This window comes from Manis pentadactyla, chromosome 2 (assembly GCF_030020395.1).
Source record: "Manis pentadactyla isolate mManPen7 chromosome 2, mManPen7.hap1, whole genome shotgun sequence".
In the NCBI taxonomy this organism is placed as follows: Eukaryota; Metazoa; Chordata; class Mammalia; order Pholidota; family Manidae; genus Manis; species Manis pentadactyla.
Window position 1 is genome coordinate 224,577,938 of NC_080020.1, and position 16,974 is coordinate 224,594,911.

The 16,974-nt window shown below is 36.0% G+C and overlaps 1 protein-coding gene across 1 annotated transcript in view; it reads right to left on the bottom strand.

Annotated features, from left to right (window-relative positions):
• Positions 1–2,012: 2,012 nt before the first annotated feature.
• The window catches only part of DDX1 (DEAD-box helicase 1), a 35,213-nt gene continuing 20,251 nt past the window's right edge, over positions 2,013–16,974 (bottom strand). Inside the window, exons 16-26 of the mRNA XM_036881706.2 lie at positions 13,797–13,886; positions 12,914–13,102; positions 12,201–12,252; positions 10,347–10,493; positions 6,700–6,791; positions 5,358–5,430; positions 5,137–5,209; positions 5,013–5,055; positions 4,163–4,258; positions 3,744–3,864; positions 2,013–3,088 (exon numbers count right to left, since the gene is read on the bottom strand). Coding sequence (XP_036737601.1) covers positions 2,958–3,088; positions 3,744–3,864; positions 4,163–4,258; positions 5,013–5,055; positions 5,137–5,209; positions 5,358–5,430; positions 6,700–6,791; positions 10,347–10,493; positions 12,201–12,252; positions 12,914–13,102; positions 13,797–13,886 — 1,107 coding nt within the window. The 3' untranslated portion in view covers positions 2,013–2,957. The remainder of the gene's footprint in view (positions 3,089–3,743; positions 3,865–4,162; positions 4,259–5,012; positions 5,056–5,136; positions 5,210–5,357; positions 5,431–6,699; positions 6,792–10,346; positions 10,494–12,200; positions 12,253–12,913; positions 13,103–13,796; positions 13,887–16,974) is intronic.

A 16,974-nucleotide genomic window follows, 5' to 3' on the forward strand; every position in this document is an offset into this window, starting at 1 on the left:
AAGCTTAGAGAGGCTAGGACATGTCTCCTGTCATCTGCTGACAGGGGTCAGAGCTAGGCTTGCCTTTTCTGAGCTTCACACCCTCTTCAGTTCCCCTCAGTGTTCATGAGCAGTCAGAGTACAAGTTACAGAAATTATGCAGCCATTAAAGTATGTATAACAAAATAAATATTTATGTTAAATGAAGATCTAAGACTATATATACAGTAAGAGCTAAACTGTACACCAAAAACTTTACAGAAAACATAAATGAACTAAAATGTTATTTAGTGACTTTCTCTGAGAATGAGAATATACAGAGAGGTGGGGATTAGTATAATCTGAAGTTTCCATTTTTGATAAATAGGAAGATACACATTAAGAATTAAATACAGAAAGGTTTTGCAGATCTTATGGTTACCGCCACTTGTTAGAGTCCTTAAGAATTGGTTTTCTTAAGACAAACATCGCCAGGCAATGAAAGCATTTGGACCTTTTATTTCAGTTTTCTATGGTCTCTCAGGTGAGTCTGTCTTAGTAAAAGGCTTCAGTCTTTTTCCAGCAATATAGTGAATACATGACCGAATTAGAGAAGCTTTCTTAAGCCTATTAAAATTGTAAATAACAAAAAAAATCCCCAAACACAAAACCAGTCACTATGAAAGTATAACTCCAGCAATCAAAGCCTGAAGGCAGCTTCCAAGAGAATGACTAGCAAATGAAAGGCTAGACAGGTAATGAGGAATGAGCCAAGACTCCCAGGCCCTCAGGCACATCTATTATGCGTTGAAGTCAGGCAAATCTTGGTATTTCTGGGTGGGGGGACTGACAAAAGAGTTAGATGCAGGAGATCTGTGAGTGCACACATAACATCTTATACACATGGTAGAGAAAGCTGAAGGTGTGAGTTAGAAATACTAACATTAGGTGGTTAATATTCACCACTTTATGGACTTTCAAGGGCCTCCAGTATTCTGGGGTAGCTGGAGTGGAGACCCTGACACATGGTAGAGAAGATAAGATCAAGTTGCTGCAACAGGCAGCCAGTGAGTGGGCAGTTCTTCTACAGGGCCCTCCAGGTGCCTGGTGTCTCGGTCACCTGCCGTTCCCAGAGCATGACACTTCTAACGGTGGATCCTGGCTCACTAATACCACACCCACGTTCTAGCCTGAGGAGGGAAAGGGCAGGTGGAAGGACAAGACCCAGAGGTTGCACACATCACTTCAACTCATACCCCACTGACCAGAACCCACGATAAACTCTAGTTAGGCATTCTAGTACCAACCAATACTCAGGAGGTTCTATTTCTGAAAGGAAGAAGGGGGCAGTTAGCATTTTTCATGGCTCGGTGACCATCTCAATCAGACTCAAACAACTATTCCCATCGTTAACATTAATCGAGAGGCCTGAAGGAATGTGCATCCAGAAACAGTGACTGAGGGTAAAGGAAAGAATAAATGGTGGTGTGAGCAGAAAGAGAGGGCAAGTCAGGTCTCCGGGCATCCCCTCCGCTGGTCTGGTCACACAAAGCTCCAGAAACTGTTTCCTGGGTAATTGCAGTTGAACAGTAATTTGAAGAGGAAAACCAAAGAATCTCTTCCACAGTCTCCTCATTCTATCCACCATTGCTCTCCAGCCTACCCATTTGGACCTGCAGATCATCTTTCAAAGAGAGACAGGAATAAAAGCTCAAACTAGGAAAACCAGGTTCTGGTTCCAGTCACACAAACCAGGCCATGTGAGCATGTATTCCTCTAAATTCAGCTTCTGCACCTAAGAAATGGGGTCATGAACAAGATCAGAAGACCTCTTCCAGATCCAATATGATCTGAACCTCAGTCTTCTCTTCATCATTATGCTAATTAAAAAAGCATTTTGAAAGTAGTGACTATTGTGCATAAACACTGCAAAGAGCTGTCATCACACAGCTTTGAAATTGGTTATGGTAGTTCCAAGACATCACTGAGGAAAGTGGGCAAGATGTAAGTGAGGGAATGGAATTCTCATAATCATTTCACACAAACTATGACTATACAGGGCAATGATTTTAATGGTAATGATTTTCTCACAATTTATATGTTAAGTTTCACTCAAGATTTTGTTCAAAGAAAAAACTTCAGTGCTAAAAGGTTAGCAAACCATCATACAAGAAATCATGACAGCTTATACTCTAAAGGAATCTCTAGGGCAGAATAATTTCCCCTGAAAAAACTGTTTTATAAACTAAGAGTCAAAAGGCAAAAAATAACAATTCAATTGTAGCTATTTAAATTTTCCCTTTTCCTTCTGGTATTTTAGGCAAGAGGGTTCAAGAAAACATATTTCTAAGAAATACATTTAATTTTAAGACTCAGAGGGAAAGCAGAATAGTTTTACCTTCATAGGTTTGTATCATCTGAAAAGAAAGGTTCTCGAAAAGGTAAACCTTCAGACATACATCTTCACTGCCACCGTCATTGAATGAGCCGTTGATCCTCAGGCACAAAGCCTGTTCCAACTCTAAGGAACCCCAGGCTTCCCACTGACCAAGCTGTCCTACCCGGGGATCATCCAGTTTTCTTTGATGTTACAGCTCTCCTCCGGCTTCAATATACACCTAGGCAACCACCTCAAGATCGGGGCCACGTAGGACCACTTCCTCGGAAAAACCCCACTCAGGATATCACTAGTGGTTCCACATAGGTCCTCTGCCAAATCACATACCCATGAACTTCACTGCATAAACTCAGAGCTTTTTTAAAGACAACTATCAAATAACTTTAAAGTAAGATATAAACCTTCATGAAAATATAGTCATCATATTTATTATTTTCATTAGGTTGTCATTTTATGAAGAATTCCTAAGACTAATGTTTCTTGACATGCAAGAGTTAGCTTAAGTTACTGCAAATACTGCTGCTCGGAAGCAGTGTAATTGTTTTAGAGTTTTAAGACTACAGACTTTTATTACTCAAATCTTATTCAGTGTATGTAAGGATCAGAAGGTTCTGAACAGCTGGTTAGGAAGGTAGCCAAGATGCAGGAAAGATGTCTGCGCCTCCTTTTCAAGGGCAGCCAATTCTTGAACTGTAGGTGCCAAAATATCCACATGGCCTTTATAGTTTCCACCTGCATCACACACACAAATTACAAAGTAATATAAATGACATGCTTGAAATAACCTGTCAGCAATACTCTGGCTCAATTATATATCAGTTTAAACATTACTTCTAGCAATAAAAATGTACTACTGGGTAAGTTATCCCCCAAACTCTTGAGTTTTAAAAATGTGAACTCAAAAAAAATGAATGATTAGGCCTAATAGATGTCCCAGTAACCCTTCCAACCCTTCCCCCATCCCCTTCCATGGTTTGAAAAGCACTAGTTTAGCCTGAAACTTTCAGCAATAAGCTAAGGACATTCCAGGCAATGGAAGTACAATGCTGGGTTACTGCTTGAATTAAAGCAAAGGCTTCTGATTCTTTGTTCAAAATTACCATTATACTCTTGTTGCCTAGTAATTCCATAAACTCTCAACTACTCTTAAGACACTATTACCACAAGAAAAACAGCTGAGCCGCTGTCCTTCATTCACATGTAGACCACATAATAAAAAAACACTGCAAGACAGGTATGGATAGAGTGCTAGAGTAATAAGGGGGGAATAATTAATATGCTAAAATATACACCTAACATAATGAAGTAAAATTACTCTCTTCTTAAAGTGAAGCTCAAAAAGGACACATTCATATTCAAAATAGAAGTAAAGTAATTCAAAGCTTACCACCAGCAGCCCTTCTTTGCCCATAGGTAACTTTTCCATCAAATTCATCCACTGGTACCTTTATATCTGGCTCAACCTGAGAAATGGTACAGTTCAGATGCTCTTCTATCTCAGACAGCAACTAAGAAAGGCAGAAGAAATCAAAAGTATTTTCAAATAAAAACTTCATTTCAATAGAGTTGCATTACAACAGCACTATATGAAACCAAAAGGCTATATAATACTTAGTGGGAATGGAATGAATGGAAGTTAGATTTCTGAAGAGATGAACTCACAAGTTAACAATTTACAAATAACAGCTAACATTATAATCAATTACTACTTTTCCTCATAAGTGACAGATAAAAGCTGAGATATAACTGTTGTAGATAAACACAGTCTATTTTTACCAATCATAATAAATTTTTTGTGAGTCTTACCTGCATCTCATTGTACCATATGGTACAGCCACCATCTTCCTTGAGTCTTGTGTTATAACAACCTTTTCCACGGCTGCTACATACATGGTACCAAACCTATATTAAAGAAGGAAAAAACACTGATATGTATGGAGATTAAAACATGCTATGTATCTTTATTCTCAATTGGTTTTTTAGTATGTTCTGTCCTCAAGGCACAAGAAAAACAGATTATAGGTATGTCATCCAATTACTACCACCACTCAAGTAGCTCATTAACTAGGTCTTCTGAAAGAATTCTTTTGGAAAATAATCCAAAAAAGATTTTTTTTCTAAAATGGGTATCAATTATAGAAAGGAATTCTCAGATAAAAACAAGGAAGCAAAAGTAAATATTGGAGAATGCTACTTCAAGACAGGCCTCAAAAATAAAGTTCAAATATTTTTTTATAAGATAACACAAATAGTAAAAAGCAAAATGAACAACTAGTTTGGACAAAGTTTGTGGAGTTTCTTATTCTTGCAACTTTTCTGTAAATTTGTATCAAATTATATCAAAATAGTTAAGTTACCCCACTCACAGAAAAAGTCTTCTAATAATAGTATGATGCCAGGAAGGGTTTAAATACTTTTTGGTAGAAACAATTATATTAACGATTAGGGAAAATTACATTTTGCATTTTGCCTTTCTAAACTGCATCCTACTCTTTGTCCATTCAATGAATATAGAGAAAAAGATGCCATTAAGAAATTCACTTACATTCCATATACAACTGAATTAAATGTAAGTGGAAAAATCAAACTGCTTTTATTTCCAACATCTAAAATAACAATGCAAACAATGAATATAATACAGCACTGAAAAGATTACCTTTTCTTTTTCTGTTGCCACCAGGGAAATGGCCAGACCCATCCTGAAAGATTGTTAAGTCTTTATGAGAATTTATTCCTGAAGAACAGAAGCTTAAAAGGGGGGAAAAACATTACACCAGTACCTTTCAGCTCTTCCCACTCTGCCAATTCGATGTACATAGTTTTGCTTTTCATCAGGCAAGGTGACATTTATAACTATAAATAAAAAAAATCATTACTCCTTGCCATCAGTTGCTAAAATTTTCAAACGTATTAGATGTTCAGTGTTCTACATTTTTCAAACATATTACACAGCTTAAATTTCATAACATTGAAATTGGAGGCACAGCAGCTTTCTTTTTACCGTAAGGAACACCATGGATATCAATTCCTCTGGCAGCTACATCCGTGCAAATCAAGAATCTTACATCTCCTTTCTAAAGAGAACAGAAAGGAGAGAAAAGGAATTCATTAGCACGTATTCTAAAAAAAATAAACACGAATACTACCTTTCTACTAAATGAGACCTCTAATAACTAATGTATTACTATTATAGTAGAAGTCTAGATATTCATAATTCACCAAATCACATCTTGAACTTTTAAGTGATGATCTGCTAAACTATGACATTTAAGGTGAATAAATTCATTTTTGCTTTTCTCTTCTTACATATTAAAGAAGATATTAAACTACTGCTAAAATTTGGCTTTTCTTTAGAAATACTGATACTGGTAATTCAAAAGAAAAATAAAACTGAACAAATGTAAAAACATAAGCATTATCTTTTCCCAGAATACTAGATATTTTACCTTGAGGTTACACTTTTTGTGACAACAGACAAAATCCTAAAGAGAAGAGTGGGCCCTGGTGCTTTTACCAAGGAAATACAAAATAGTGCTCAGACGTCATCTGTGCCCTAAGTCACAACAAAGTTAAAGACCTGGAGGAGGGGATGGCATACTGACTTTTGGTCCAGTTCAATGCCCAGGACAGAGACTGGCAGCACGCATGCTGAAATGAGGCCACATGATATGTTTTAACACCCACATCAATTACGCTCAGCAGGGAAACATAAGCCGAAGTTCCTAAAACCCAATACTTCCACTTTTTTTCATATTAAGGGTTTGAGAGAAAATGATGTCTCCACTATACCCTGGGTTAAACAACTGTGCTAACAGATGAAGATGCTTGTGAGTGGATGCAACTGACCGTGGGTTCTGAATGGCTGAAGTCCTACCTACTTACACCAACAGTCTATAACCTCTTCATGTGCTGCAAGCACATAACTGAACCACTCTGCCCCAAACAATTCAGAATATGTCTAATTGCACAAAACCACAGTCTGATACCAGTCTTAAATTAATCTACAAATTAAAGTCTCTATAGGTATTACTATATACTTTCTCACAATGGTTCGACTATCAAATGATGCCTCTTTTAAAAATATCTATCTGAAGGAATTTAACTAAAACTTTCCTTAATTTGAAAATTATTACACTAGTGTTGAGCTGATAGAGAACACATAATTTAGACAGAGACATCTGACTGTTAGGATAACTAAGCCCTGCCATTATGGGCATATACCAATAGGGTAGAAATATTTTGAAAATTCTGGGACAAGAACTGCTTTAATAATATTAACTGGAACTGATTAAAGCTAGATACAATTAAGCATTAAGGAAATGCAGTCAACTAAACATCAGTACCTTAAATCTTTCCAAATTTTGCTTCCTTTCATGAGGCTTTCTGTCACCATGAAGACAAACACATGAGAACTGGTGTCCTTTTTTATCAGGCCCTGTGAAAACCACATTAAACAGTTAACCTTGGAAAACATTAGCCTAAGACTATGTCAAAAAACAGATTAACTACAGTGGTACTGTAGAAATTCTATAATTCTGTAGAAATCTATACCTCAACTTGCCATAAACCACGGTTAATACAATTTCTGTCAGAGGTAAAATGCCATTAAAATGAACTCCATGAGCATTAAAACTGATTTGCTTTGAAGGACATTTTAAGTTACCCTTTCCAATCTGTAAGAGTAGATAAAACAGTTTGTCAACTAAAATGCATTAGTAAGAGGAAAACATGAGCACATCAAGAAATTCACCTATTCCATATAAAACAGAGAACCGAAAAGTAGACAGAAGAGATCTTTCTTGGAAGAACCAAAACAGACATTAGGAAGTTCATGCCCTTCCTAGTAGGCCATGCCCACAAGCCTGCTCTTCTCAAAGTACTCTAAGCAGCTTAGTTATCTGGTTTCCCGGCTAAAGCAGAATAGAAATAGCAAACGGGAAGAATGAAGGGGTGCTGCTCGAGAAGCAGGGATGGTGGTAGCCAATCCTAAAAAACCTCCAAATATATACAATAACAAAAGCTGTACAGTCTTGAGACCAAGGGCAAACAGCCTTCTAGAACTCAACAGAATCTGTAGGCACCACTGTGAGAATGCCCAGAAAAACAAATTATACCACTTAACTACTCTCCATTGTATATACGATTCAATAAAATACACAGGTGACTCTCAAACAACATGGGTTTGAAATGAGTGGGTTCACTTATATGTGGACTTTTATCAATAAAAATACTGGAAAACTTCTTGCTTTTTGGAGATTGGCAACAACTTGAAAAGACATCTTTTCTCTAGCTTACTTTATTCTCAGAATACAGTATATAATACATGTAACATACAAAATGTGTTAATCGACTTTTTGTTGTCAGTACGGCTTCTGGTCAACAGCAGACTACTAGCAGTTAAGTTTCTGGGGAGTCAAAAGTTTTATGTGGACCTTCTATCACATGGAGGGGTCAGTGCCCCAATCCTGACATTATTCAAGGGTCAACTGTACTTCAGAACTCAAGGAAACAATACATTCTGTCCAAAATGACTAGCAAAAACTGATTATGCAGAGGAGAAATAACAGCTAGCCAGAAATTCCAGAGGCTTGCAGCTGAGGTCCTCCTGCATTCAGAATTCAAATGGTTTGGGAGAGTATCACATACACATGCCTACTCCCGGCGACAGTGTCCGAGGCAGGTGTGGGGGTATGTTTCATTCCCCTCCTTTAAACCCTAGCATCTGGTGTATGTTGGGTTGTTGTGGTTTCAGTAACAGTTTGGGAAACTGGTTTTCTAGGTAAAGGTAACCAAAAGACTTTGGGAAGATAAAAGGAAACTAAGGCATATTACTGTTTGATCAACAGCATTCCTAGCCACATCATCAAATCCTCCTTCAAAACCAACAAGGACAGGAAGAAATTTTTATTACAAAACAGTCACTAGAACTGAAACCACCAAGCAAGTCTGTTTGCCAGGACTGGGAGAAAAATATTACTGAACTCTTCACTGTAGTGAACCATGTGTTCTTTATGTGACGATGAGTTCAAATTTTCCATATCCTTTTGAGTTTTCCGATTCCTTGATGTACATCGAATTTAAAAAGAGATACGTTAAAGTCTTCCCCACTATGAGAATGGGAATCATCTGTTACCTTGTATATGTGTCAAGTTTTACTTTATATATTTTCCCAACATTTACTGTATTTTCAAACATAAAGCAAAACCGCAAGAACTGTAATAGTGGACAGCTATGTGCTCACACCTAAATTCTACCATTAACATTTACTATACTTGCCTTACCACATATGTCTAGCCCTTTATTCCTCTATCAACTTATTTTTATATTTTTGATGGACTTCAATGCAAACCAGATACCATAGACAGTTGAGTATGCATTATCACTAACTAGAGTGCAGTATTTGTTTACGTTTTTTGTTTTGTTTTGTTTTCCTTTCCAGGTAAAAGTTACAAACAAGGGAGTTCATAAATCTTAAGTGTACATTTGCTGAGTTTTGACAAATGCAGACCTGTATGTAGCCCAAAGCCCCAACAAGATACAGAACATGAATATCACCCCACAAAGTACCTTCATGCCCTTTCCTGGTCAATCCCCACTCCCACCCTCCTGGAGACAACCACTGTTTTGGGTTTTTTCTCCACATCATAGATTAGTTTTGACTCTTTGGGAATGTAATATAAATGCAATCATACAGCATACACGCTTGTGTAAGAATTCTTTCAGTCAGCACAATGCTTGACATTCTCCATAGTTGTGCACCTGCCAGTAGTCCATTTCTCTTCATTGCTGAGTAGTTATTCCACTGTATAGTTCACGGTTTGTTTAACCATTCTGCCACTGATGGCCACTTAGTGTATTTTTGGTTTGTGGCCATTATGAGTAAAGCTGTATGACCACTCTTGCACACATATTTCAATAATATATGTCCTCACTTATCTTGGGTAAATAATGAAGAGTTGAATTGCTAGGCCATAGACAGCAATGTTTAATTTTATAAAAACCGCGAAGACCTTTTAGTAAAGTGGCTATACGCCAACAGTGCAGGAGTGTTTCAGTTGTTCCAATTCCTAGCCCAAATCCGGTGGTACATTTTTAATCTAGTTACTCTAATGAATGTACAGCAGTATTACATGGTTATTTTTACCTTACATTCCCCTAACGACTAATTATGTTGAACATTTCTCCATGTTGGTTTATAAATTTGATGTTATAAAAAAACAGAATTATTACATCTTCATTATAGATTGAATATTAAATAGTGACTATTTTAATATTTTTGCATTAAAGTCTACTATCATCTCTTACTAAAACAGCTAAACCAACTTCCTTTTAATATTTTATCTGGTACATATAAATATTGTTTCAGTCTTTCTATCTTTCCACATCCTCAGGTTTTAGGTATGTTTCTTGTAAATAGCATATACCTGGATTTCATTCAGTCTAACCATCTATGCCATTTAACCAGACGACTTCAGAGCACTGATATATATTGTAGTGTTTACCCATATTTCAGATTTTTCCCCCAACCATTCTTACTCCGTAATTTCTAACTGTACTGCTTTTTCTCATTTTTTTTCTTCTTTCTTTATAAGCCTTTTTTGGATTAAGATTTTCTCCTCATTTACATACACAATTAGAGAAGATAAACATTCTACTATTTAATGATCACACTTGATGTGTTAACATTAATCAATAACTTTACCCTTCTTCCAAATGATATAAGAGCCTTGAATGCTGATTCATGTTCACTATATACTGAAACTGTACCTATGTGGAAACCTATCTCATTGTTTTCCCGAGGGCATATCATATGGAAAAGTACTAGATTAAGCACTGATACTTAGAAATACACTATCACTGTTTCAAATTCTGTGCACGCATTGCAGACTGCATCAACATGAGACTAGCAATCTATTAAATGCGGAAATAAACACAATTGTAAGGAATAAATTTAGTGAGGAAATAAATCTATTAAGTGAGGAAATGTTACCTCCTCCTTGTTGCATAAAATACTGCTCCAAGTTATCACAGTCAATTTTGGTTCTGCAGAAAATAATTGCTTGATCCATCTTGTGTTCCTTGATAGCCCGAACAGCATACTCCCCTTTCAGGATTTTAATAGCTTCAGACCACATTTCTTGAATACCACAAAAACAACAACAAAAAAAAACGAACAGAATTTTAATCTGAATTGTCATGAATACACATAATTAAGTTGAAGACTTACTGTTTGACTCATCTAAAGTATTAAAGATAAGAACAAAACATTAGAAGACAAAATGGTGAGATAATCCACTCACTCATTCTTGTTTCTCTTAATGTTTCTTATGCCAGTTTATAGGGTACCAAAACACCTATATCCATACGTGTTATGAGGGAAAACGCATATACACACACCCAAATAAACAGAAAGATAACACTCATGACAAAACTTTGTTCTTACCTCTCATGGAGAACTAATCATACTCTGCCTTGTATTTACTTCCATAAATGCTCAATTAAGGCTTACTCAATTATTTTTAACCCCTTGAAAAATTATTACTGTACTTTCTAAATCAAACCTACCATCAAAAAGTTTGTACTTCACTCTATGGTGTAAAAATCGTTTATCAAACCTTGTTAGTAATTTCTCATTCACCATCCCCAAATCTCTATTTTTCAGGGTAAAACTGGGCTATAATAACTCTTCAACATCTAATGCAAAATTTTAATTCTGTAACCCACAGGTCTCTCTGGCCATCTCTAGTTGTGGTGTAAACTAAGCAAAACTTTTACAAGGAAAAATACGTGAAGCCGCAAAAATTTCTGTTTTACAAAGTGCATTCCCAACCAGTGGAATGAAACATTATTTTAAACTAGCAGTGTCTCTGCTCCCCTCCAATAAGGCTGGTTGAGCATATACCTTCTAAATTTGAAGCTGCACATACAACTGAGGTCAAAGGAACTCGATTTAATCAAAATTTCAGATCATTCACCTTTCAGATACTTGTTCAAAACCCCCCAATGAATCTAGCCATGAACCAAACGCAGTCTAACCCTTGCCAAGGATCCACCTGAGACATGATCTCAGACATGCGGTCTAATGTGTTTAAGATCTATGCTAGGTTCTCTAAGCACTATTCGTGAATCACGATGTACCTTTATGTATCTTTGAAATACTATGTACCTGAAACAAACCGTCTCAGCTCTGCATAGAAGTATCTTCATTGAAACAGAAGGTAATGTTAGACTTTTTACACACTGATAAATATTTAATGATATAGAGTTTCCATTTGGGAAGATAAAAAGTTCTGGAGACAGATGGTGCTGATGGTTGCACAGTAGGACTGGACTTAATGACCCTGAAGTACACACTTAAAGATGGTCAAAAGGGTCAATTTTATGTTATGTATATTTTACTACACACAAAAACCATCAGTAAACTATTTGGTCACTTGTCTATCTTTCACAGAGCTGCAGCTAAAGACACTTTCCTTTGTCACCCAATCCCCTGATATGAAGAATCTGTATGACATTTCTCCTGGAATTCAGGGCCTATATGAAAGCTGTCACCAGAGAAATTTGCTGGTTTCCTTTGATCAATGAGAATTCTATATTCCAAAATATTTGTGACTTAGATGCCAGGAGATTTACATCTAAAATTCAGTGATTAGTATCCCTCTAAGTTGACTGGTATCAGCTTTAACCCCATTTCTTCAGTATTTTTGTTGCTTTTATTTTCAGATTTACTGTTCTAACTTTGTAAGTCACCTCAAATCCTTCATGCAAGCAGACAGGGCATCAATTCAATAACCAATTTGTTTTCAAAATCTTACAACACATTTTATTGATTGCTATAACTTACCTGGACTGTTAGCACCAGGTCTTGTGTTATCTTTTGCATGTACGTCATCAGTCTATCAAAAGGAAAGGAATAAAAATGGGATGGGAAGTGGTTAATGATTCAGAACAGGTGTCCTTTATTTTTTTAAAGGGAAAACTGTATCTAAAGTCAGACTGCATTTCAGGCATATGTGTTCATAACCTGTAGGCAAAACCACTCTTTAGAGTGAGAAAGACCTTTTTATTAACTGTAGGTGTAAGGGTAATAAATTTTAAATGTAATAAAAATGCAAAGGTAGCTTTTAGAATATTATTTATAATAAACATATCCTTACTATATAGAGGTAAATCTAATAACTGTGGGAAAATGACAAGATGGACAGATGAAATCGATTTTTAAGAAAGTAAGGAACATCAAGAGGACACTAAAATACTACTAAAAATGGAGATCATTGTATCTGAAATTAGATCTATACATACAGGTAATCCTGTTGTTTATAAAAATTATATCAAGGAAGATGATCACAGAAGTCATTTTTTTTTATAGAGAGAAAGATAAAATATAAGCCCATCATATATTCTGAGCCTTAAGGGCCTAAACTTTTCTAGTCAATGTGCTAGACTTCCATTTCTAAGGTACAACATCTGGTTGCTTTAAGCATCACTAAAAGCCCAAGGGGAAGCTGGTTTATCATACTTTATTCTACACAAATGTTAGCATTATAAAGTACTTACTCTAATGTGATTTTTTCCAAGCCTTTCCCAGAGCCTGTCAGCTTTCGGATTCACTGGGACAACAACGTGGTGTACAGTATCTGGAACAGAATCTTCTCCTTTTAAGTCAACCCATGTGGGAAAATGCATTATCTTCTCAGACAGCTTCTTTACATCAAATGAATGCAAAGTAGCAGAGCAAACAATCACCTAGAAAAAGAAAAATCAAAATTCTGATACACTTTTATTTTACAATTCTACCATATGAATGCTGATGTGGGGCACAAAGTGTGCTAAACCTGGAACCTACGAACAAACTCAATGCCTGACTCTGAAGCAACTAGTACACAACACTGGGCAGGTTCTTGCTCTGAGCTTAAGGCCACTCATTGCCACAGAAATAATGCCATCTGCTCCCCAAGGTCCTACAAAAACTAGGATGTAAAGGTTTCGGAAGATCTAAAATCGTAAGTTACTAGTTATCCCTTCTCTTATATGCCTTTAACTCTAGGATTCTTCCTAAAATGAGAAATAATTCAGGAAATAATTACTAAGAAAACAACTGTTTTAAACAGCTCACTAATTGTTCCTTCAAAGAGAAAGCAATACTCAAGAGACTAGAAAATGAAACTCTAAATGCTCAGTAGAAAAAAAAAACTAAGAATTTTTACTTAGCATCTTTTATAACACTTAAGTAATTTCCTCAAATTCCTTTCTCTTCTATTTCTAAAAACAGGTTTTAAGACCTGTTTCTTTTGTGTACACTATTTAATCAGGTAATGAAGAAAATGTTTTATACAGCAGTTAATGAGAAAACAGACACTAAAACAAAACATAAATATAAAACAAAAAAAATTGACACATAACAATTCTCTACATTTAAGATGCATTAGTTATTTTATACCTGAAGTCTTTTTCCATCAGAGGTAATCTGAGGGATCTGACTGTGAATCCTATTTATAAAATCAGAATAACCTTGAGAAAGCAGCCCATCCTGCATGAGAAGCAGAGAAAAGCATACATTTTTTAATCATTATCTAAATCTCTTTTTTTATTAAGGTATCATTGATATACACTCTTATGAAGGTTTCACAAGAAACAATGTGGTTAGTACATTCACCCTCATTATCAAGTCCCCCCCATACCCCACTGCAGTCACTGTCCGTCAGTGTAGTAAGATGCCAGAGTCCCTTGTTGTCTTTTTTTGAGCTACTGTCTGCCCCGGGACCCCACACACACCTTCCTCACCCCTCCCCCTTGGTAACCCCTAGTTCCTTCTTGGAGTCTGTGAGTCTGCTGCTGTTTTGTTCCTTCAGTTTTGCTTCATTGTTATACTCCACAGATGAGTGAAATCATTTGGTACTTGTCTTTCTCTGCCTGACTTATTTCACTGAGCATAATACCCTCTAGCTCCATCCATGTTGTTGCAAATGGTAGGATCTGTTTATTTCTTATGGTTGAATAGTATTCCATTGTGTATATGTATCACTTCTTCTTTATCCATTCATCTACTGATGGACACTTAGGTTGCTTCCAAATCTTGGCTATTTGTAAATAGTGCTGCAATAAACATAGAGATGCATATGTCTTTTTGAATTTGAGAAGTTGTTTTCTTTGGGTAAATTCGTAGGAGTGGAGTTTCCAGATCAAATGGTATTTCTATTTTTAGTTTTGTGAGGAACCTCCATACTGCTTTCCACAATGGTTAAACTAGTTTACATTCCCACCAGCAGTGTAGGAGGGTTCCCCTTTCTCTGCATCCTCACCAGCATTTGTTGTTCCTAGTCTTTTCTGTGTTGGCCATCCTAACTGGTGTGAGTTGATATCTCATTGTGGTTTTAATTTGCATTTCCCTCATAATTAGCGATGTGGAGCATCTTTTCATGTGCCTGTTGGCCATCTGAATTTCTTCTTTGGAGAAGTGTGTCTGTCCAGATCCTCTGCCCATTTTTTAATAGGGTTATTTGCTTTTTGGGTGTTGAGGCATGTGAGTTCTTTATATATTTTAGATGTTAACCTCTTGTCAGATATGTCATTTACAAACCTATTTTCCCATACTGTAGGATGCCTTTTTGTTCTGCTGATGGTGTCCTTTGCTGTACAGAAGCTTTTCAGCATGATGTAGTCCTGTTTGTTCATTTTTAATTTTGCTTCCCTTGCTTGAGTAGATACGTTCAGGAAAAAGTTGCTCATGTTTATATTCATGAGATTTTTGCCTATGTTTTTTTCTGAGACTTTGATGGTTTCATGACTTACATTCAGGTCTTTGATCCATTTCAAATTTACTTTTGTGTATGGGGTTAGACAATAATCCAGTTTCATTCTCTTGCATGTAGCTGTCCATTTTGCCAACACCGGTTGTTGAAGAGGCTGTCATTTCCCCATTGTATATCCATGGCTCCTTTATTGTATATTAATTGACCATATGTGCTTGGGTTTATATCTGGGCTCTCTAGGCTGTTCCATTGATCTATGGGTCTGTTCTCGTGCCAGTACCAAATTGTCTTGATTACTGTGGCTTTGTAGTAGAGCTTGAAGTCAAGAAGTGCAATCCCCTCTGCTTTATTCTTCCTTCTCAGGATTGCTTTGGCTATTCGGGGTCTTGTATGGTTCCATATGAATATTAGAACTATTTGCTCTAGTTCGTTGAAGAATGCCATTGGCATTTTGATAAGGATTGCACTGTATCTATAGATTGCTTTAGCAAGATGGACATTTTGACAATATTAATCCATGAGCACAGGATGTGTTTCCATTTATTGGTATCTTCTTTAATTTCTCTCGAGTGTCTTGTAGTTTTCAGAGTATAGGTCTTTCACTTCGTTCATTAGGTTTATTTCTAGGTATTTTATTCTTTTTGATGTAAATGTGAATGAAATTGTTTTCCTGATTTCTCTTTCTGATAGTTCATCGTTACTGTATAGGCATGCAACAGATTTCTGTGTATTAATTTTGTATCCCACAACTTTGCTGAATTCAGATATTAGACCTGGTAGTTTTGGAGTGGATTCTTAAGGGTTTTTTATATACAGTATCATATCATCCGCAACAGTTTAACTTCTTCCTTGCCAATCTAGATAACTTTTATTTCTTGTAGAATGAGTTTGGGAGTATCCCTCCTCTTCTACTTTTTGGAAAAGTTTAAGGAGGATTGGTATTAGGTCTTCACTAAATGTTTGAAAAAATTCATCAGTGAAACCATCTCATCCAGGAGTTTTGTTCTTAGGTAGTTTTTTTATTACCAATTCAATTTTGTTGCTGGTAATTGGTCTATTCAGATTTTCTGTTTCTTCCTGGGTCAGCCTTGGAAGGTTGTATTTTTCTAGAAAGTTGTCCATTTCTTCTAGATTACCCAGTTTGTTACTATATAATTTTTCATCGTATTCTCTCATAATTCTTTGTATTTCTGTGGTGTTGGTAGTGATTTTTCCTTTCTCATTTCTGATTCTGTTCATGTGTGTATACTCTCCTTTTTTCTTGATAAGTCTGGGTAGAGGTTTATCTTTTTTGTTTATTTTCTTGAAGAACCAGCTCCTGCTTTCATTGATTCTTTGTATTGTTTTATTCTCTTGATTTTATTCATTTCTGCTCTAATCTTTATTATGTCTTTCTACTGACTTTGGGTCTCATTTGTTCTTTTTCTGGTTTCATTAATTTTGAGTTTAGACTGTTCACATGGGATTGTTCTTCTTTTCTGAAGTAGACCTGTATTGCAATATACTTCCCTCTTAGAATGGCCTTTGTTGCGTCTCACATAAATCTTTCATTTCTAAATCAAATACAAAAGGTTAAATACAGAAACTAAATTCATGCACACATATAGCCCCATATTTTCAAAATGATTATTTTCTATTGGATATTTAAAAACAAGTTATAAATTCAAATTTCAATTCCATGTGATTAAATATGAAAAAGCTGACAATAAACACTCCAGAAACTATACTACAGTTTTCTAGAATGAATAGGAGAGTTAACAGCTCCTACCACGTCCTGAAGCATATGATTTTAATATGAAAAAACAGTAAGAAAAACCCTCAGTGCTAAAATACTACTTCAACCCATCTTGAAAATAATCTGGAAAT